Raw genomic sequence first — 23549 nt, 5'->3', positions numbered from 1 at the left:
ACCCACTCCAGTATTCTTGCCTGGAAAATTCCATGGACAGAGGAGCCTGGCGGGCTACAGTCTGTGGGATCGCAGAGAGTCGGACACAGCTGAGCACAATGCTCGCGCACACTCACACAGGATGGATGGACCTGGAGGACATTATGCTAAGTATAATAAGCTGGTCAGAAAAGGACAAGTCCTGTATGAGTTCATTCATATGAGGTACCTAGAGCAGTGAAATTCACAGAGGCAGAAAGTAGAATGGTGGTTGCCAGGGACTGGGGGAGAAGAGAAAAGGGGGAAGTTAGTGTTTAATGGGGATAGAGTTTCAGTTTTACAAGAAGGAAAGAGTTCTGGAGACGGACGGTAGTGATGGCTACACAGCAATGGAATGTACTTATGGCCCCTGAACTCGCACACTTAAAAATGGTTAAAATGAGACATTTTGTCATGTATGCTTTGCCCAGTTGAAAAAGTTTTGAAAAAAAAGAATAAGAAAAAATTTTTAAGGTGAACTAAAACAAATCTCTACTTAATAAAACTCAGAATGTTTATTGTAATTATGATGAGAATTATCCTGAATAACAGTCTAGTTGTTTTTTTTTTTTTTAAATTGGGGCTGACAACACTTTTGAATTTATGGACCTGAGAGAACAGATTACAAGCCATGGCCTTTCCTTGGTCCACATGCCAAGCTAAAGAGGTGATTAGCAGACTTAAACTACTGATTGCTAATCAGAAAGTCTAAAAAAAAAAAATCATTCTTTGTCAAAGAGAACAGGAACAAGGGGCCAATAAACTCGAGGTTATACAATAAAAGCTGGCTTATGCCTGGTAACCAGGCCCTTCCATCTCATCTCTGTATTCTTGCCTGTGAACATATTCTCTCCCAAAGCCTGGATTTTCATGACATCATCGGGCTATTGCATTTCACTGATAACACATCACTCGGCGTGGCGTGGCCCCTCAGAAAGGCGGGCGGCACCCCTGACGGCAAACGGGGATGTTCGGGAGCCAGACCTTCTTCTAGGATGATGAACAATCGCGTCTAAGTTGTTCCCATACACTTGCCTCTCGCTCCCACACAATCCTGCTTTTCTTTCTCTCCTTTCTCTCGAGTGAGCGAGGCTACCAGGATGCTGGGAGAACAGAATTCTTTCTGAAAAGGTCTCTGTGCTCACCTTTCCAAACAGCTGTCGAATCCAGGAGGGCAGGTGGGAAAGAGGGAGATAGGAGGGGAGGTGCTGGGAGGCGGAGGGTACCTGGGAAGTGACAGGGAGCACATGGCCCGTTGGTCATCATGACCTGGCTGCTGGCTCCCCCAGTCACAGGTACAGATCTCTCATCCTCACTGCCCTACCAACTAGGGTCTATGGGATCTGACTGCCTGTGGACTCTAGGAAGGAGGCAAGGAGTCTAGCCACTGCTCCCTGGAGAGTGTGAGAGCTTAACTAATCCTCTAACCAGGACGTGTACACAAAATGCTCTGAGGAATGGTGGAGAAATGGTCAGTGATGTTACATCCCCAAGCACCAATGACCTCTATGAGACAACCACGCAGCAATGAGAAGCACCTGGGGCTGTAGAGTCACAATGCCTGCATTAAAATCCAACTGTCTCGCCAACTTGCTGTGTAACCTGGATAAACTCCCTAGCCTCTCTGGGCCTTAGCTGCCTCCTCTGGAAGGGAGGCACAAGTCAATCAGTAAAATTCCCTAGTAAATGGCAGCTGTCACAACCTCCAGCTGGGGTGGCAGGTGGAGCGACTGCTGAGGCATCAAACAAGATTTTTGAACTTGTATCATTTTTTGAAAGTGAACAAACAGTAACATCATCCTGTCTTCTTCCTGGAAGCTATCCAAGTGTAATCTGAGGAGATGAGAGGAGATAGAGAGGGCATTCAGAAATAACATCCTTCTGGGACTTCCTTGGTGGTCCAGTGCCTAAGACTCTGTGCTCCCAATGCAGGGGGGCTGGGTTCGATCCATGCTCAGGGAACTAGATCCCACATACTGCAACTGAGTTCAAATGCCCTGACAAAAGATTCCTCATGCCACAAGGAAGACAGAAGATCCTGTGTGCTGCAACTAAGACCCAGTGCAGCCAAATAGATAAATAACATTTTTTTTTTAAGTATGAAAGAAATTCAGTAATGACCTAAAAATCCTATCATACTGATGCCTTCATGGAATTTCAGTGTTGACTTAAAAAATATTTACCACCTAAAAGTTGAGAAAGTGAAGAAGAACTAAAGAGCCTCTTGATGAAAGTGAAAGAGGAGAGTGAAAAAAGTTGGCTTAAAGCTCAACATTCAGAAAACTAAGATCATGGCATCCGGTCCCATCACTTCATGGCAAATAGATGGGGAAACAGTGAAAACAGTGGCTGACTTTATTTTTCTGGGCTCCAAAGTAACTGCAGTTTGGGATTGCAGCCATGAAATTAAAAGACACTTACTCCTTGGAAGGAAAGTTATGACCAACCTAGACAGCATTTTAAAAAGCAGAGACATCACTTGCCCACAAAGGTCCGTCTAGTCAAGGCTATGGTTTTTCCAGTGGTCATGTATGGATGTGAGAGTTGAACTATAAAGGAAGCTGAGCGCCGAAGAATTGAAGCTTTTGAAGTGTGGTGTTGGAGAAGACTCTTGAGAGTCCCTTGGACTGCAAGGAGATCCAACTAGTCCATCCTAAAGGAGGCCGGTCCTGGGTATTCACTGGAAGGACTGATGCTTAAGCTGAAACTCCAATACTTTAGCCACCTGATGCAAAGAGCTGACTCATTGGAAAAGACCCTGATGCTGGGAAAGATTGAGGGCAGGAAGAGAAGGGGACAACAGTGGATGAGATGGTTGGATGGCATCATCGACTCAATGGACATGGGTCTGGGTGGACTATGGGAGTTGGTGATGGACAGGGAGGCCTGGCATGCTACGGTTCACGGGGTCGCAAAGAGTCGGACATGACTGAGCGACTGAACTGAACTGAAAAGTTGAGAGTTATGTTTTATTCGGTAGGAATTTTTAGGACTTCAAGCCCGGAGGACAACATCTCAAGTAACCCTGAGAGAACTGCTGCATGAGGTGAGGAGAGAAGCCAGGTTATATAGAAGCTCTACAACAAAGAACAGGTAGTCTGAACGTTGAAAGATTACTGTTGACTAAAGAAAACCAGATAACCCAGATTAAGGAATTTAGTGCTTTTCTACACAAGGGAAGATGCAAGAATCTGGGCTGAGGTGCACATGAAACCATTCCTTTGATGTGCATCTCAGCTATCAGGGGCCAGTATCTTGTATTTTTTACATTCTGAGCTTCCTTGGGGCTCAACGAAGGGAATGGCTACAGTCTGATGGCTGCCAGATGGCAGGTATTCTTTTACTTTCTGTGTTCCCTTAGGGCTCAACGGCTTTCACTGGAGGGACGCAATCGCTGACGACCGGACATCCTTGTTCACTGATAGGGCAGGAAATACTCCGTGTCTCATCAGCAACTGTCTGAAGGATTCCAAGAGCCCCCACTTAACACTGGGAGCTCCCCCTCAGCTGCTCTGCCCAGTCACCTACAATTCAGCTAATCCTTTCTCTTCAAAGAAACAAGGAAAGTTCCGACTGGACCGCGGTGACACGTTAACAAGTCAATCTGCCTGCAGGGCTGAGGTCCTGTGGTCACAGGCGTCTGGGCTGACCCTAGAGTCTCACCAGGCCAGGTCTTTTTCCAAAGCCACCCTGTTCCCCTCCCTACCCCACATATACACGGACAGGCAGAGATCAGAGGAGGTGCCCTGGACTGGTAAAGCAGGTTTTCGTGGTGCTCAAGTTGTTAAGAATAAGGAAATGCATTTTGTTTTTCAGAGAGAGGAGATGGGCCACATTCTTCAGCTCACAGGCCCCTGTCTCTCCCTTCACCGACTCCATGAAGGCAGACGGTCTGGGGCTTCTATCTTTGTGCGATTTCTGCTGGGTCAACATTTCCCAGTTTGGCAAATGGCAATTTGGAGCCTCACACTGAAAACGGTGGTAGTGATCTCTGAGAAAGGCTGGGGGAGAGGACTGACTCCTGGGCGTTTCATGGTCTGATAGCTCTATTCTTTGACCCATCCTGCCTTACAAGGTGAGGGGGTGTTGAACATTCTAGAGGCCTGGGGTATGGGGTCAGGCTTGGGGCTGGCAAACCATACTTGAGTCATTTTTCTTCTGCATCACACCCCCGCCCTTTTTTTTTTTCTGCTGGAGTTTTTCTAAAATGTAGATAGGGAGCTAGGCTTCCACTGGGGACACCCCAGGCCCACATGGGTGGGCTGTGCCCCAGGCCAGCCAGAACCCTGAACTCTCCTTGGGTCCAATACTTGTTCTCTGGCTCCAAAACTTAATTAACTGAGGGCTTCAAATTGGCAGAGAGGAGAATCGGAATATGGCAGCTTACTATTGGGAAGTGTTGACTTTTCACCCCTGCTCTGTGGCTTCATCAATCCCTCTCAGCTGCCTTCACATATATTCAGGCATTTATTAGTTCTAATTATGTACACAACTTTGTGTTGAGCCTGGGGAGATTTGACGGGATGCTTTATCATTCAGTAGAGAACACAGATATGAAAAAAACGACACCGATGCAGCAAGAGCCGTGTTAGAAGGGGGGCATAGTGGCCCCCCTACATGATCTGGGACAAAGATAGCAAGGCGGGCTCCCAGGAAGGGAGTACCACCAGCAGGCAGAGAGAGGACCTGCCCCATGGGCGGTAGGAGGAGAGGTTTCCAAGTTTTCAAGTTTAAGGTGGATTAGAATTGGCTGGGGAGCCTAGTAAGAATGCAAATTCTGGGAAACCTCACTGAGATTCTAATTCAGTTGTTTTCAGGTGGGGGCCCAGGAATCTGCGTTTTATAAGCTTCACAGGGGAGGGAGGGAAGATCTGTGGACCACACTGAGAAACTCTGCTTTGAAGGAATGTGGCAAAATAGCCATCCCTGGCTTTGATGGGATATTGGTTCATTTTTCTGGAATGTCCCCAAAGGAACTTTGGACGGCCCACTAATGACTCGTCCTTCAGTCATCTTACACAGACACACAGACAATATCCAACAAACTGGAAATGAATGCAGGGAGGGCGTCAGGGGCCTCGCTGTCCCGGAGGCACTGGCACTGAGCTCCCAGGATGCTGGTGGGCGGTTATCTCAGGAATGCGTCGGGGCAAGGTCCACGCTTAGGCAGGAACACTGCTCACAGGTGAAGCTGGGTCAGGGAGCAGCGATGGGAAAGCCCTCTGGGATCCTGCCAGGAAGGTGAGGCAGTCCTCAGCAGCCTTGTACAGACTTCTCTGCAGCCTGAGGCTGGCTCCCTGCCCCTCCCACCCCCGGGGGCCCCTCAGGGAGACTGCCTTCTCCAGCCCGGGCGCCATCCCACTCAGGCTGGTCCCAGCCAGGGGCTGCACTGGGAGGGGCGGGGGGTGGGAGGGAATGTGTGTGGAGGGGGTGATGGGCGCTGGCTCAGTTGGCCCCCAGTTTTGGCCCTCAGCACTGTTTCTACTAGTCCCCACAGGGCAGCATCTCACCCTGTTCAAAGATAGTTCCAGGGACAGAGTTGCACGGAATCTGCTGTTTATTTCGCCGGCTCATGCCCCTGTCTGGGAAGCTTATCTGGGACCCAGACCTCCCTGCCTTGCTCTTGCCACTGTTGTCTAAGGGCTGGAATCCTGCCTCTGTGGTTTCTGCCAGGTGCCTGCTGGGCTACCTCCTCATTCCTTGTTACAACCGAGGGACACTGCCCTTGCCACCAAAGTTCCCATCTTCTGACTGTCCCCTCTCCCCCGGGGGCCACAGTGGTGGACTGCCCTGTAGCCTGCATCGGTTCTGACCTCTGACCCTGCCGCTGGGCATGCTACAGGCTCAAGACCTTTTCTCAAGGCCTTTTCTCAGCAGGTGTGATCCTCTTTCCACTGAGCCCTCCCCCACCTCCATTTCCAGATCCAGCTTCAATCCCTTATCCCAAGTGGAGTTCCAGGAACAGGCTGAGAAGCTCCTGGTCCTCGGTAGTGTTTATACCTGGATGCGAGAACCCACTGCTTACTGATACTACCTGCTACCTGCGTCTAGAGGCAGAGTCAGCTACAGAACAAAAGAATAAAACAGGGCTATGCAAACATCAGTCGCGCTGGCCAGCCAGTGCTACTCAAACATTAACCTGACGAAGGACCACTGGGGATCTTGTCAAAATGCAGTCTCGGGGGTCTGAGGTGGAGCCTGAGAGTCTGCGTTTCTAACCAGCTCCCAGGAGATGCTGGTGTGCTGGTCCACAGTCCCCACTTCCAGGAGCACGAGTCAGGGTCACGCAAATGAATGGGAACTTGTCACAAGGGGGATGAGGCCAAAAGCGGGGCTCAGAATGGAGCATGTGCTCAGAGAGTAACCACTGGGTCCCCGAACTGCCACAGCATTCCAAAAAATGGACTCTGGGGGTTCTGAGCAAGAACAGTCTCGGGGTGCCAGCAGCCTCCCCTGAGTGGACAGCTCCCGTGGGGGCACATGACCCCTGAGCCCTGATGCGGTCTCCTGTAACCAGATGAGCCCAGTTCAAGGCCGGCTCTGTCATCTTCCCAAATCAGCGTCTCGCAAGAATCTGAGCTGGGGACATGGAGTTAGCTGTGGTTGCTGAGGTGAAGAATTACGAGACTGGCTGGCGCTGCGAAGGTCATGCGGGTCACCTGCAAGCTAATGCTGTGATGATGTCATGACTGTTAGCATTCTTAAGTAATTATTCTGGGTCTTGCTCTGGGCTGTGTGTCCTAAATAAGAGAATCCGTGCTGTAATTCTCACAATAACCCTCACAATGAATGGCAGTCCAATAGCATGAGCTCTGGGGCCAGAGAGCCCGAGTTTGAATCTTAGCCTTGCGACATTCTAGCTGTGTGACCTCGGGCAAATTACTTATCCTCTCTGTGCCTCCATATCCTCATCTATAAAGAAGATAGTAATAGTACTTCCCTCAGAATGTTAGTGTGACAGTTAATTGAGTTAATAAATGTAAAGCGCTTAGAGCGGGGCTTGGCACTCAATAAAATCTGGGCTATTATTTTATTACTCTTAGCCTTATTTGTGTAGAGGAAACTGAGGCTCACAGAGATAAGTAGCTTGCCTGGGGGTCACACAGCAAGTTCGAAGCAGAACTAATTAATAACGTGGTTTATGAATGTATGGACAAACTTTAGGTCTGTATAGTCTGTATAAAGGTCTCAGGAGGTAGCAGAAACCATGACTTCAGGGGCGGGGGGGCAACAGGAGGGAATAGAGAGGCATGTATAGAGATGCTGTTTTTCACGGACGCCACCTGTAGCTCCTGCCAGTCCAGCGGTGGGGGTTGCCATGACCTTCCTTAAATTCCAATGAAACCGCAAATCTCACAGTAGCCTATTTCCTAGAGCCAAGCAACATGTGGGCCTCTGTTGCTTTTTTGACTAGAACAGGCCTGACTAAAGTAGATCCTCTCCAGCAGAGCAGCCAGGGGAGATGACAGATGATGAAGGCTTTGTGAAGCAAGTGGTGTCCCAAGTGGCCAGTGAGGGAGGTGGCCCTTCAAAGGACAAGGTGGGCGTGGTTTCCATGGCCACCAGCAGGTGTGGCCTGTGGGGAGGTGGGGTTTCAATAGACACAGGTGGGGGTGACTTTGATGGGCCCCAGTGGGCAAAGCCATTGGTTGAGTCAGAGACTGGATTCAACTTTAGATCTGTGGCAGTTTGAAGTGCTTGTCTGGGCAGAGAAGTGATATCCAGCAGGAAACTGGAAATGGGCACCTGAGGTTTCACTGCACAGGAGGTGGCTGAAGGCTTGGGGACACAGGCCACCACTAGGGAGAAGCTAAGGAATGAGAAAGACCGCCGGTAAAGGCAGAAGTTGGCAACACTGCTAGATGCTACAGGGAGGTCAAGGAAGATGACATGCATGTCGTCTGGTGACACTTCTGGAGCTTTGATCAGACGGAAGACTTGAAGACTTACTCTTGGAAAGAGAACACCTGAGCACTAGAAACGTCCATAGACGTCTGAAGAAAGGAAGAGATGTCTTGGATGTGAGGGCCGAGAAGCAGGCCAGGTCATGGGGAGAGGCTGAAGGGATTCTAGTCCTGGTTGGGTCTCCAGAATGATCTGGGACAAGTCTGTTGATCATCGCTTCTTAAACTTCGGATGGTATCAAAGGTTCATCAACAGAGGAATAAAGAAAATGTGATATACATGTACAATGGATTACCACTCAGCCATAAAAAAGAATGAAATTTTGCTATACGCAGCAACATGGATGAACTTTGAGGGCACTTTGCTAAGTGAAATAAGTCAGACAAGGAAAGAATGATGATATCACTCACATGTGAAATCTAAAAAAATACAACAAACTAGTGAATAAAGCCAAAAAGAAGCAGACTCACATATATAGAGAATAAACTAGTAGTTACCAGTGGGGAGAGGGAAGAGGAGAGGGACAATACAGGAGGCGAGGGTTAGGAGGTTAGGGGACCATATGAAATCATATGTGTGAAACTTTTGAAAGTTGTAAAGCACTATAGAATTGAAAGAATCTTTCATTCAAAAACAAAAGAAAGAAAGAAAAACACCTCTTGTTGCCACTACAGTGAGTGCCATGATCTTCGGAATAGAATTAAGAAAACTCGGTTGAAGAGGTCGCATGGTCATCACTATAGATGAATAGTGATCCATCTTTCTTTTTTTTTTCTTCTTAAAGCTAAAAGCAAACAGTTTTTCTGACTACAGAACTTTTAAATTCTATAACTTGATGTGTGGAGTCATTTACAAGGCCTATTAGTTTTGAACACAGCATCCTCTTTATTTCCCCAATCTGTAAGGATTTGGTTCATGCCCTCATTATGTGTCTGTAAGCTTCATGAGGAATGATGTCTGTCTGTGGTCACTGCTGTACCTGCTTCTTAGCACCGTTCTCACCAGGAATGAAACACACCAAAGCAATGCATTCTTTGCTCTCAATTCTAGCCAACATGCAACAGAAGTGGAAAGTAATTCATGCACGGCTGGAGCCACTTCAGACCTGAGATGACCCAACTGACTTCTAGGGAACCCCAAACAAACATCCTGACGGATGTGCCACTGGGCAAGCAAGAATGCTGCAGGCCAAGTCCATAGGCCCTTCAGATACCAAAGTGTCCAAGGTAAATTTGATTCCTGATAAGTCTTTTACGCTGAAGTAACAAGGGATGGGGCTCCCTTGACCACAATGGTCTGTGAAGAAGGTGAAGCAAAGATGCTGATCACCACCAGGGACAGGGGAATGTCAGCTGAATCTTGATGCAAAGATGTCAAGTGACGATGACACCTAGAGCGAGAAGTGCAGAGGTCCCGCTTGGACAATAAGTATTTGAGGGGACTTCCCTGATGGTCCAGTGGCTAAGACTCCATGCTCCCAATTCAGGGGGCCCAAGTTCGATCCCTAGTCAGGGAACTAGATCCCACATGCCACAACTAAGACACAAATATATAAATAAATATTTTAAAAAAGAAACAAGTGTTTAGGGGTTGACATAAAAATGTTTTCAGGATGATGACCACCTCAACGGGCTGCATCTACCTGTACTTGGAAGGCTCTTCAACCCTGGCCAGATTTTGCCGGCGACCACCCACAGAATACCTTACGGCATTCTGGCTACAAATGTTTGGCCAGTAGTTTCCAGACTTCAGGGGGCAGCAGAGTCCCCTAGGGTGCTCCTTGAAAGACAGCTCTCAGGGCTCCCAACCATCCCCCACCCCCCACCAGAGTGTCTGATTAGTAGGTCCAAGATGGGATAGGAGAGTCTGCAGATCTAACAAGTTCCCAGGTGAAGCTGATGTCCTGGCTGGGGACCACATTTTGAGAACCACTCAGGCCTGGTGACCAGTAAGGAGGCTGAAGAAACACCCAGGTCCTCCACTAGCAGCTGGCAAATATTTGTTTCATATCAGCAGTGGGAATAAACCACTCAGGTTGGTTTGAAATGTTTTGAGTTATTAAGATACCCCTCCCAGTCTTTGTTGACCAGGAAGATGTGTATATGCTTAAGTATGATCCTTTTTTTTCCAGAGAAATGAGAAATGGCTTATATCCAAAAAAATCCTGGTGCTCAAAATACATGAACTGAGCAGAAACTACCAAAGTATAGATAAAGCTAGCAAGGAGACCTTAATCACCGCACTTAGAACTATACGGACGGTGACCTTGAATTTGATTCTGACCAAGCCTACGAGGTAGGTTCTAATGTATTCCCATCTTGTAAATGAAGAAACTGAGGCTCAGGAGGCTTTAAGGGGTGTAACCAAGATTGGTGAACTAGCCAGTGACAAGGCTGAGATGGACAGTCCAAATCATGGTCAAGGGGAAGAGCAATGGGCAAGACCTCCCTAGAGGATTCTGTTGGGTGCGGGACCTTGCCTCTTCCTAGACTTGGGATAGGAGAGCTGCTTGGCACAGGTACCCTGGCTCAGCCCAGGGAGGAACAGGGAAGACTGTTCCTTCTGCTCCTCTCTGTGACCATGGATACGTGACTCCACACATTCTTGGATAAACAGAATGTCCTCCCTGGATCTGCTCAGTCCTCTCGCTTCCCTGTGCTGTATTTCACAACGTGGGAGGAAACCCTACTGGACTGTGCCACCACTGAGGCTTCGGGTCAGCGAAAGAACCAGAAGAGAACTGCTCGTAGCATCATAGGGATGCAGGTAAACAGGGCTTGCTCCTGAAGTCACTTCCTTTAGCCCACTTAGCATAAAAAAGAGGGCCAAGCTACCTCATCTGCCTTCTTTGTTTCCCTGTTTGTGAAACAGGGATTGAGATGGTGCTCCCCTACTCTCCCAACTTCCAGGTTACTGTTGAGGAGTCAATAAATCAACTGTTTGTGGTGTGCAAAACACAGGGCACAAACCAGCAGTATCACCCATTGGAAACTCAAATTTCCAGGCCCCTTAGCAGCAGTAAAGAATCGGCCTGCAATGCAGAAGATGCAGGTTCGATCCCTGGGTCAGGAAGACCCCTGGAGAAGGAAATGGCAACCCACTCCACTATTCTTGTCTGAGAAGTCCCATGGACAGAGGAGCCTGGCGGGATATAGTCCATGGAGTTGCAAAAGAGTCAAACATGACCTAGTTACTAAACAACAGTTGACTCAAACTAGGGGCAGCGGTGGGAGCAGAGAGGTGGGATTGGGGTTAACAAGTCCTTGAGGTGATTCTGATGCTTCCCAAGTGTGACGATCACTGCTCTAGAATGTAAACTCCATGAGGACAGGATTTTTGTTGGCTTAATCACTTGCTGAATCCCCATTGCTGGAACAATGCCCAGCATATTTCAGATACTCTATCCATTTACAGGCGCTCCATAAATATTTTTAAACTGAGTCCAAATGAAACAGGAGAGGAAAGAAACCAAGGTTCAGAGAGCCTGAGATTTCTATTTGCACAGCTTGATGACTATTTCTCACTAATTTGTAGTAAATGTTATGAGTTGGAGATGCTCTTGTGTTACCCTTGCATTCCTAGCACTTAGCCAGGTGACCAGCTCATCCTCATTGGCTATGGGTAACACTCTATCTATGGAAGGCACAAAGGTCTCTCAGATCCAAATCTAAGCTCACACCACAACTACCAACTGGTGTCTAAGACAGGGTCTTCCCTCCATCTACCCAAGATGGGTCAAATTCTAGCAAATACCAAGCCCCTGGTCATAATGTAATTTACCTGTTTAACTGTTTGCCCATCTCCCTCACCCGAGGGTACACCCCATTGTAGCAGGGACTTTGCTCTGATCCTCGGCTAGGGCAACAGGGCCAGAAGCCCAGTAGGCACTCAATAAATACCTGCTGAATGAATGGCCAACCCCAGGCTGGGTGGGACGCGATAAATACCAATGCCCTTCTGTACCACCTCCAAGCAGATTCTCAAACGGCTCTTCAGCAGGGCACGGGGAAGCCCCAATGAAGGACAAGGATATCAAAGCAGTTATCAATGAATTCCAGAGATGCTGCCCGCCCCCCGCCCCCCGCCCCCCCCCCCCCCCAGCAGCCGTTTTTGCTCAGCTATGACCACTGCAATTCATTACCCCTGCCTTACACACCGCCCTAGTGCCAGCTCCCTGGCAAGAGTCACTTCACTCCAGAAATTCCAAAGAAGGGCTTGTCTCTGATAAGACCAGGGGGAAAAGAATTTATTGGTTTATTTATACAATGAGTGCCCCAAGGTGGTTTGCAAACTCTGATGTCAACGTGGCTCAAGTGAACCCTGGTTCAGCAGGAAGAAACTTGAATTGGAAAGGAGGCGACAATGGTTCTTGTTCCTCTACCAAGGCAAAGAAGGGTAAACTCGCCTATCTAGTCCCAGCTCCCATGTGAAAATCTGGTGTGCAGCAGGCACTGCGTGAGACCTGCCCTTCCTCTCCCCATAACCCTCAGGGGTAGGTAAGCCCTCCTCTTACCTGTGGTTTACACAATTGAGAAGGGATTTGTTCAAGGTGACCAGTCTACCTGGAAATGACAGAGGCAGACTTGACTTAATAGCCTCTGGAGATCCTTATGGGGACCTTATCCACTGCAGGGAACTGTATGATATGTCAAACCAGAATTGGGCTGGAGCCGCACATTTTCCTCCATAGTGATATATGCTAATATACGCTAATAGGTATATATGCGTGTTATCTCTGTAGTTAAAAAGGTCCCTTTACCTTTGCTCTCCTCCCCTCTTCCCTTCTTCTCTCCAAATGCAATGAAAAGGTTGCAGCGGTGCAAAAAGTAAGGCTCTGTAATCAGACAGACCTAGATTCAGATTCCAATTCTGCCCCTTTCTTCCTGTGCAACCTTGAATTTGTCCCTTGGCCATTCTTAACCTCAGTTTCCCCATTAAGTCAGAAAAATACTATGCGCAAAAGACTGTGCTTGGCACATTCCAGGTACTAGATAAAGATGACTAAATATAACCATTATCATCGTGATTGCCAGGGGCCGGTTATGGTTCTCACTGTGACATAAATGCACGTGGAAGAAATTCCTGGGCTGCACAGTGCCGCACTCACAGAGCCCTAACTATCCAAGAAAAGCCACTTCAGATGCAGGATCAGAAGGCTGTCCCAGGATCATCTCATCCGAACAGCCACCTGATGCCCGGATCTTGATATTTTATCCTTCATAGTCAGGCACCAGTCAGCGGATCCTAAGGGCAGCCCAGAGACAAACCCAACAAGTGACTGCCCCTGGGCAAGGAGGAAGCCAGCCTGGGGACAGCCGGGCTGCCATCAGACTGGGCCCAGCAACAGCAGGCAGCCGGCTGGGGAAAGTCAGCAGCTGCCGTTGGCCTGGTGTCCTGGCTGCCAGAGAGTGATGAATGGAGCAGGGGAAGAAAAAAGCCAACAAAGGTGTCCCTAATCTTGATGCAACTTCATTTTTTTTTTTTTCCTGGCCAACCATTGAAGGAGAACTTAAGCCTCGGTCCTTTTTCTTTGGCAGACATTTGAAACTGAAAGATCCCGTTTCTTTGCAATGGTGAGATGTCACGGGTAGAAGCACTGAAGAAGCGATGGGGGTGGGGGTGGTGGTGAAGGGACGTAACCCACTGCACTAGTCCTTTTTTTCCCCCTTCTCTGCTCTCTTCTCCACCCCCTCTCCCTGGTCCAGCATCTTTATAGAATGTTCTATGTTCTTCCCACACAACAGTGAATGCACCCCCCACCCCCCCCACCCCCCACCCTAGCCCCGGCCCCGTTATTTTGGCAGGAGATTTGCTGCTCAGGAGCCAGAGGCTTAATGGCCCGCTGGTGAAGGTTAAATAACAAAACGCCACTGTATCCAGTTTCTGAGTTTTCTCTTCTTTTATCTCAGTCTGAAACAGGGATCCAGGGCAGCTGAGAAGCTTGTCAGCAGCAGCAACCAGAGCCTCTAGCTGTTCCACCTAAGGGTGTGCGGCTGGCCGGCTGGCCCCTCTGTGCTGGGAGAGGCAGGGCGTGTATTTTTCACCCGGACTCAGCCCCTATCCAGCCCTCTGCCCTGTCCAAGTGGAAGCACAAGGAGATGCTACCCAGGCCATTTCTCCAAGGGAAGGGGGCTTCTCCTATCCTGGGCCCCTCACTGAGCTGGGGGCAGATCCTCATTGCCTGAAGGCAGAATGTGGCCGGAGAGAAAGCTCCAGGCGCACTCGGCATGGACAGGCGAGTGCCGTGAAGTTGGCACCCTTGCAGATGCGGCCAAAACCTGACCGAGGCTTCTGCAGCAGCAGGCCGGACACCTTCCACCTCCCACTTATTCTAGCCTCGTCTCTCCTTATGTGCACCTGAGCTTGGTGTTCCAACCTTCCCAGTAACTAAGGCAACCTGACTCTCTTTTCTTCAAAAGGGCCGTGTTGCTCGGCTCCCCTGACTCCCAGGGGAGTGGGGAATCAGGTCAGTTTGGTGAGGCCAAAAGCAGGAGGGGCGGTAACAGCGAGGAGCTGCCTTAGTGGTTTACTAAATCCCTGGCTTGGTAAAAATGCTTGGGAGCATTTACCCAAGCAATTTGGGAATGGCTTTGAACTCTCCACATACTGCATCCTTCAGAGTTTCCCTGCCTCCGTCTCTGTTCCCTGCCTCCCTCCCAGAGTTCTGGTTGGCTGGCTGCTCCCAGAGGGTAGCCTTTGTGCCTGCTGGTCTCCCAAGCCACCATGTGGATTTCACTGGCTTTTCTGATCAAGCCTCCTTGCCAGCATCTTTCCCTGAGATCCACAGCAGGCTGGCCTCATTTTAGGAGTGAATGGTAACCTTCCAGCCCAGTTTGTCGACAGAGCAGTTGGAGTCCTAAAATGGCTACAATAAGGAGGGCATGGCAGCCCCTCCAGTATTCCTGCCTGGAAAAATCCCCACGGACAGAGGAGCCTGGTGGGCTACAGCCCACGAGTTGGCAAAGAGTCGGACACGACTGAGCGACTAAGCACACAGCACCATCCGAGTGTGGATTCAGGAGTTCAAACACCTGGGCTCCAACCCTGGGTGCATCACCTCGTGGTGGGGACCTTGAGCAAATATAAATTCGTAACCTTTCTAAGTCTCTGTTTCCTTATCTGAAGATGGAGAGAGTAACACTATTTACCTTACATGATTGGCAAAAGGATTAAATGAGATCATAATATAAAACACTTTGTGTGCAGCTCAGAGTACATATTAACATTTGTCATTATTCATTTGTGGATTCCAAAGCCTCTTACTTCTTCCTGTTAGCTAGACTAGTGCCTTTTAACCTTATTTCTTTCTTAATGAATGACATAAGATACTCCCATGCACTGCAGATGCCCATGAGACGCGTAGATCATAAATTCAGGCCTTGGAAGGAGAAGAAAAGCCCTCTCATAATTGTAAAGGCCCAAATAAAGGTATTAGTGGATCATTAAGAGCAGAAGCATGGAGAATAGAGGCTTTGGGTAAATTCCCTGGCAGGCTGGTTATAATTCCCGCTTAAGAAAGCATGTCAGAATGTAAATTGGTGGAAAGTGACATTAGTCTGACAATAACCTTAAATCTATTTAAATTGATTATAAAAATAGTAGTGCACTTCCAATTGCTGTACTTTGCTCGACACATAACACATTCCTATGACACGACTCACACATGATTGTGACGCTATGAAAGAAACTTGCTGGTCATCAGCACAGCCAAAAAGGATTACAGAGAATAAACCACAACCATAAAATACTCTCAAATTATTACAGTGGATGAGGAGAAACTGGGTCTGATTTTCAAGGAAAAGTTTACATAAGAGAAAGAAGAAAGGAGGCCTTTCCCTGGTAGCTCAGTTGGTAAAGAATCCACCTGCAATGCAGGAGACCCTGGTTCAATTCCTGGGTCAGGAAGATCCCCGGGAGAAGGGACAGGCTACCCACTCCAGTATTCTTGGGCTTCCCTTGTGGTTCAGCTGGTAAAGAATCTGCCTGCAATGCGGGAGACCTGGGTTTGATCCCTGGGTTGGGAAGATCCCTTAGAGGAGGGAAAGGTTACCCACTCCAGTATTCCGGCCTGGAGAATTCCATGGGCTGTATGGTCCACGGGGTCACAAAGAGTCAGACACGACTTAGCAACTTTCATTTTTCACCAGAGACTCAGGGTTGACATTTGCTGTGTGACCTGGGACAAGGCATTGGTTTCAGTTTCATCAAGTGAAATGAGAGGGCTAGACATGACCAGAAAGGTCCATGCTAGTGGCAAACTGCTACAGAGCTGGAGGCTATTGATATTTCTCCTGGCAATCTTGATTCCAGGTTGTGCTTCATCCAGCCTGGCATTTCACATGTTGTATTCTGCACATACGTTAAATAAGCAGGGTAACAATATACAGCCTTGATGTACTCCTTTCCCGATTTGGAACCTCAGATACGCAGATGACACCACCCTTATGGCAGAAAGCGAAGAGGAACTAAAGAGTCTCTTGATGAAAGTGAAAGAGGAGAGTGAAAAAGTTGGCTTAAAACTCAACATTCAGAAAACTAAGATCATGGCATCCAGTCCCATCACTTCATAGCAGATAGATGGAGAAACAATGGAAACAGTAAGAGACTTCATATTTTGGGGCTCCAAAATCACTGTAGATGTCAGCTATGAAATTAAAAGATGCTTGCTCCTTGGAAGAAAAGCTATGACCAACCTAGACAGCATTTTAAAAAGCAGAGACATTACTTTACCAACAAAGGTCCGTCTAGTCAAAGCTATGGTTTTTCCAGTAGTCATGTATGGATGTGAGAGTTGGACTATAAAGAAAGCTGAGTGCTGAAGAATTGATGCTTTGGAACTGTGGTGTTGGAGAAGACTCTTGAGAGTTCCTTGGACTGCAAGGAGATCCAACCAGTCCATCCTAAAGGAGATCAGTCCTGGGTGTTCACTGGAAGGACTGATGTTGAAGTGAAACTCCAATACTTTGGCCACCTGATGCAAAGAACTGACTCATTGGAAAAGACCCTGATGCTGGGAAAGATTGAAGGTGGGAGGAGGAGGGGACAACAGAGATGGCTGGATGGCATCACTGACTGGATGGACATGAGTTTGAGTAAGCTCCGGGAGTTGGTGATGGACAGGGAAGCCTGGCGTGCTGCAGTCCATGGGGTCGTAAAGAGTCAGACACGACTGAGTGACTGAACTGATCTGAACAGAACTGGATGGGGACTTGGTCTCCATTTGACTCAAGTATTTTCTAGGTGAAAGTGTTAGTCGCTTAGTCAGTCTGACTCTTTGTGACCCCATTGACTGGGCTCCTCTGTCCATGGGATTTCCCAGGCAAGAATACTGGAATGGGTTGCCTTTCCCTTCTTCAGGGGATCTTCCGGACTCTGGAAGATCCTGTATTGTAGGCAGATTCTTTACTGACCTCCTTGTAAAAGCTAAAAGATTTGACATTCCCAAGTGTCTACTGTTACATGAGGCTCTATGATAGTTTCCCTGCCCAATTTAACTTACTTCATGCTCATAATGCTTCTTGACAGCTCATGTATACCATCCCATCCTAAAGAAGACAAAACTGAGGCTCAGAGAGAATACATAACTTATCAAGGTCACTCAGGTAATAAGCAGCAGATCAGAGATGTCAGGATTCAAAGACTCTTTCCATTTTCTTTTGTTTTTTAATTTTATCTTTTTGTTTATTTTTGGTCCCGCCACGTGGCTTGTGGGACCTTAGTTCCCCAATCAGGGATTGAACCCACAATCCCTGCGGTGGATGTGCATAATCTTAACCACTGGACCACCAGGGAAGTCCCCTCTTTCCATTTTCTACACTGCTCTCTGAATAACTGGCCTGGCCACACCGGAATGGCAGCAGGTAAGTGAAATCATGCCTGTCCGGGCTCCATTCCCCAAGGGTGAATTCCTTAGGCAGTAGAGCAGAGGTTTTGATTCTGCAAGGGATTCCAGGCAGCTGAGTGGTCAGAAATGTGGGTTCTGGCATTCACATCTCAGCTCCTCAGAAGCTGAGTGGTTTTCTCCAAATTTAGGCCCCCTAAGCCCCGAGCTTTCTCAGGTAGATAATCTACTCCCAGGGTTGTTAGGGGGATTAAAAGAAATCCTCCATGTAAAGTGCTCAGCAGACTGCCTGAATACAGTCAGGGCTCAATCATTATGTCTCAGCTAAACAGGAGGGCATACAGGTAGTGATGAGCAGTTTCTAAGCTAATCCATGGCAGGGGTTATGACTCTGGGGTTGGTAAACCCCCTGAAAAGATGTGCCAAAAGCCCTGCTCATGCTTTTCTTCGAGAAATGTCCTTAACCTCTGCTGGAAGCTTCTAAGGGTCTGTGACCAGAAGGAGATTAAGATCTTTTGCCTGCTGTAAAGCCCAACATCTTACACTGTGAATTGTTCCTGTAATAACAGGGTTGGCAAAAATTCCTCTGCATATCATGAGAGAAGTTGCTGGGTTCTCTCAACAAGGCCTGCCAGCCACGTGGGCCTCCAGCCCTGATCACACAGACGCAGAGACTGTTCCCACAGAGCTCCCAGGTGAAGAAAGTCTGAACACATCCCCCCCCACACACACACCAAGGAGCAGGAATTAGGCTTCAGGAACCTTCTCTGGCAGCGCCAGTTCCAACAATCCATTCTTCCTCGGAGAACAATCAGTGCGTTTGTTGTTGCATACCACTAAGTTAAATACACCCGGAGTGCTGGCCCTTGGCTGGAAGCTTCCAGAAGCATCTGTGGTTATTCTGCTGAAGGGGTACTGCTCCGTGGCCAGATCGGCAGCACCTGATTCCCCACGGACCTGGCACCTTCTCTAAGACCAGCCCGACCTCGGGAGGAGCCCGCGGAGCTTGGCGGAGCCTTTGGCCCAGTCGGCAGGGCCCCGAGCTGCCCACTGGTCCCTCTCTGGTTGTTGGGACAACCGTCCTCAGGAATTTCGGCCTCCCAGTCTTCCCCTGAGTGAGAAGGGGAGAGAGTTGGCAAGGCTGGCTGCCTGGCTGCTCTTCCAACCCCCTGGTGAAAGGGGAAGCTGAAAACTGGATTCCCTACCCCCAGCAGCCTCCATGGCGGACAGCACACAAAACAGCTCAGGCCGGAGGGAGGAATGTGCCAAGACATTCTTCAGGGTTGGTAACCCGAGACGCTATTTTGTTCTCGGTGGCTAAGAAATCACTTTTCTAACTGAAGGACCATTTGACTTACTTCTTTTAAATTCAGGGGAATGGGCAGGCATATCTCCTTGATTCAGATAAGAAAAAAAAAAAAAAAACGACAAATGCATGCACACACAGACATACAGACAAACACACACCCAGCAGAATCTTTTTTCTTTTATGTGATATTTTGTGTCATAGCATTAACCAGCTGCAGAGATCCAACCACCCTAATTTCTGCTCCCCCCCCCCCCAGACCCCACCACCTCAAAGAGTCTGGCTCTTTTTTAGCTTTCCTCAATTTTTTTCCTCCTCCTTACAGCTCCCTTACCTTTCTGCCTACTGCCCTCCTCCCAATTCTGCCATGGAATCAGGGGGGATAAGGTGAGGCCAAACCCAAGTCCATGAGATCATATCTGAGAACTGGCAGGGGGCCTCAGAGACCATCTCATCAACTTTCATCTCTCACCAAAGAAGCGCTTGCACCTCAGAGAGGTCAGGAGATTTGCCTGAGGCCACACAGATTGGGTGAGAAGGTCGACCTCCCTTCTGGGGTGTGCGGGAGGGAATTCCAGGGAGGCAGAGGTGGACACCCTCTGTTCAGCTGTTTCCCCAAATATTCAAAGTTGGCTCACTGCAAGAGTGAGCTCAGAAACCCTCAGCATCCCAAGATCAGGGGCCCCACTCCAGGCTGGTGCAGGTGGGCTGACCGGAGATACAAAGGCACAGAGTAAAACCAGTGAACAGCAAGGCAGAGAAAGTGAGCAGTTCCTTAAGCGCCAGTTATACGTTTTTAATTCCTCTCCATTGCTTGCCAATCTGCCTAAAAACATAGGCTGCGGAGGCCTGTTGCTGGGGCCGTGGACTGGCCACAGGAGTGAATTCAAATAGAAAGGCACTCCCCCCCACCCCCCACCATTGTACTTTTTAAAGGTTTCTTTCTCTTTGAAGCAATAGATATTGCTAGTTTCCCATTTGCAAAAGTGGCTAAAAAGAATTCAGATTGGGTAGATTCAATGTCAAGTATTAAGTCAGCAATAACACAAGTGATATAGCAAAAAAGGTGGTCTACATAATACTGAAACTTGGGAAATTATGCCGTAGCCAAGTCAGTTTTCCAAGGAAGCTATACTGAGTGCCCTCTTCCAAGGGTAAAGAATGACCGCTGCTTAAGCCGCTTTCTGCAGCTGTGTTATCCTCTCAGTGCCCCAGAGAAGTTCCCAGATACAGGACCTGGGGTGAGTTAGCAATGCCCTCGACATTCAACTGCTGACAGCACACTGGACTCCGTAGAGGCGGGGATCTAAATGGGGGAAGACACACAAACTTGAACTTGTGTCTGTTTTAGGCAAGGACAAGGGACTGTGGAGGCGAGAACTTCAGAGCTGGTAAAGAATTTGGCAAAAGGCAGAGTGGTGGTGAGAAGGTCAAACCCCCAAGCACATCCCACCTCCGGATCCCAAAGTTTGTCTCATGTTTGAAAATGGGAGCTGGGCCCTGATTGTCCATATCCCTTCCACTTTCAAGAGTTCCACTATTACCCTTTCCCTTCCAAGCAAATCATTTGTCTGACAAACAGGCAAATTGAGGCTCAGAGGTTAAACAGCTTGCCCATGGGACACTGAGCTCTTCAGCATTAAAAATGTCTCTTTCGGATTAAATTGATGAGACATTCAGCATAGTACTGAACTCAGAGGCGACACCCAGTCCGTGTTGAATGAATGAACCAAAGTGCTCACAGAAACTATGAGCAATCTCAGTTCACATTTTCTTTCTTGCTTTTTCTTTTTCTCAACTCTCATCTTGATTACACACCCCATCCTAGACTTCTGGAACCTCCATTCCCACCCCACAAGATGAAGCAGCCAAACAATTCAACTTCATTGCTTTACAAGCACCTGACACCCAAGGTCACAATTACCAGGTGAAAATTCCACATTCCTGGGACACTGACCACAGAGATGACAGAAAAGGACAACCAGCGGTCCCAGAGGGTGGTCCTCGACACCCCGCCCCCAAGATATTCAAGGAGAGAGGGTGCTGTGCAAAAGAAAAAAAATGCCAAGCAGTCAAAACCAGGAGAAAGTCTGGATGCTAAGAGCCACACCAGCCATCTCACACTCCACCTGCCTCAGCAAAAAAAAAAAATCCGGTGCTCCAACCGGCGTGGGGCCCACCAAGGTCAGGACGCGATGGTGCAGGATTGAGGAACCCCGGTCCTCAGAGGAGAGGAAGGCGGGGAGGAGAAGAGGCGATGGGCAGGGCTTTGCGGCGGCCTCTCACCTCCATCTACATCCTAACAGCTTCCAAGTTGCCGTGAGATTCCTGGAGAACCAGTCTCCCCGATCAGCCCTCCCCCGCTCCTTCCTCTCCTTCCCACAGTCGGCCTCCCGGCCCCCAGAATGCCGCTGCGCCCCATCACTCCGAGCCTGGGAGGCACCTGTCAAAAATCACACTCCGGGCTGCCTTCCCCAGCACGCAGTGTCCTTCCTCCAGCAGCCTCCCGCTGAGTCCTGGGTGCCTACCACCCCCTCCAAACCAGATGCTTTCCCATCCCCCGCTTCTCCCCCCCACCCCACCCCATCCTGTGCTGGGGAAAGCCTCCCCGGGAAGCCCCAGCATCCCTCGCTTAGATCGCTCCCCCAACCCCCGCCCGACCTAACTAAGGGGGAGGGGGGACGGCGGGAGGCGGGGCTAGAGCTTAAGGTCAAAACTCCCGGCAGGTGCCGGCGGGGGAGCTGAGTCCTCTCTCAGAGGATGGCGCGGGGTGTGGGGGTAGCCTGGACCAACTCACCGGCCGACCCCTCCTCCCAGCAGCTCACCCGGCAGGAGCCAGCGATCCGGAAGGGCACGGGCGGTGGGGGGCACACTGAAGACAGCGCAAGAGGCTCGCAGAGCTCCCCGGGGTCCCCCGCCACGTCCCGGCTGGTGGCCCCTGGGGCAGGAGCGGGGTGGGGGGTTCACACGGGGTCCTACCTGTCCCGCGGGTCGATCCAGCTGGTGGTGCGGCTCGTGTGGTCTATGTAGTAGACCTTGCCGTCGAAGTCGCGCGCCTCCTCCCAGCCCTCCGGCAGGGGCAGCTCCGGCCGGGGCATCTTCTCGAGCACGGCCCGCGCTCCCCCATGCAGCTCCCGACCGCCACGGGGGCCCCCCGGCTCAGCGGCTCTGGCCGGCTCCTCTCGGCTCGGGCGGCCGCCGAGGCACCATGATCGGGGTGGTGGGGAGGGAAGGTGGCGTCCGCGGACTGGGGGCCCCTAGCGAGGGCCGGCCGGGGTGGCGGCGCTGTCCATGCGGCCCTGCGGCCCCGGCCCGGCGCCTCCCGCTCCTCCCGCCGCCGGCCTCTCACGCTGCCATGTGCGCCCGCAGCGGCGCGGTGCGGGCCCGGGTGCGCGCCCGGCCGGCGGGGCAGAGCGAGCCGAGCGCAGCTGCCGCCTGTCCTCCTCCGCGGCGCGCGGCGCCCTGCAGCCTCCACGCCGCCGCCGCCGCCTCTCGCTGCCCCAAGCCGGGTGCTGTCCCCGCTCTCCCTCCGCTGTTCAGCGCTCTCTCGGTTTGCGACTCCTGCCTGCGCCAGGTGCGGCTCGGGCCGTGCAGGTAACCGCGCTGCCCCGGAAACTGGAGGCGGAGCGCGGGCGCCAGGGTTCCCGCGTCCCCTCCCCGCGCCCAGCGCCGCGAGGGCGGGTCCTAGGGCCCGAGACGCGCCCCCTCGTGGGACAGTCCCAACCGCCGGCCGCCCCTTCGCGGCTTCTGCCGGGAGGAATGGGAGCCCGCCCTTTACCTGGGTCCCGGACCCAGGCTGGGGCCCCGGGAGGCGCGAGCCAGCCCCGTTCTGCCTCGGCTTCCCGGCGCTCCGGGCTGTCTCCACCCCAAGTGGCCGGGCTCTTGGCACAGGTGTCCGCAATCTTATAACTCCAGGCTTCCCTCTTGTAGAATCAGGAGTCAGGCAAGAAGTGGTTAAATGGAAACATTCTTGCAAATCGGGGAACATAAGTTTTCCAGGATCTCTGATCCCTTCCCCCAACACACACACCATCTGTCTCCCTCTTATTCTATTCTTTCCGCGCCTTGTTTCACCCATCCCCCCACCTCTCTTACTTGCAAGTGTAGCTGGCTCTTCCCTGGGTCCCTAAAATGAGGAGTGCTAGGCATCTCCCACCCCCAAACCCCAAAGACCTCCAGTGGGTGTCGGGGAGGCACTTTGTAATAGTAATGATGATGTTGTTCGTTAAATTGAATAGGTAACCTGTCCTAGGCAGCCTCTCCTGCCTTCTTCGAGATATTAGTTGATCTGTCATGGCTTTGGGGGGGTAGGGGTTATAAAAAAGGAAGCAAACAAAGCAAAATTCCATGTTGAAAAAATGAGAAATTTTAAAAATCAATATTTCCTGAGAAATGAAAGATTTGTAATTATTTAATTACAGTTAAGAATCAGCTGTCTGTGTCTCCTGAATGTCTTTAACTGTTTTCTTTTTCTTTTTT

General features: G+C 50.0%; 1 protein-coding gene across 2 annotated transcripts in view; it reads right to left on the bottom strand.

The window, feature by feature from the left end:
• The window catches only part of WWC1 (WW and C2 domain containing 1), a 155953-nt gene extending 133617 nt beyond the window's left edge, over window positions 1-22336 (bottom strand). The window contains exon 1 of one of the 2 annotated variants that reach the window (XM_061151906.1): window positions 22050-22336. In XM_061151906.1, the coding sequence (XP_061007889.1) occupies window positions 22050-22168 (119 nt within the window). In that variant the 5' untranslated portion in view covers window positions 22169-22336. The remainder of the gene's footprint in view (window positions 1-22049) is intronic. The other variant, XM_061151904.1, reaches the window with a different exon arrangement.
• Window positions 22337-23549: the final 1213 nt, after the last annotated feature.

The sequence above is a fragment of the Dama dama genome, chromosome 9 (genome assembly GCF_033118175.1).
Source record: "Dama dama isolate Ldn47 chromosome 9, ASM3311817v1, whole genome shotgun sequence".
NCBI classification, from domain to species: Eukaryota; Metazoa; Chordata; class Mammalia; order Artiodactyla; family Cervidae; genus Dama; species Dama dama.
The sequence above is the reverse complement of the archived record's forward strand: the minus strand, read 5'-3'. Positions and strand labels throughout refer to the sequence as shown.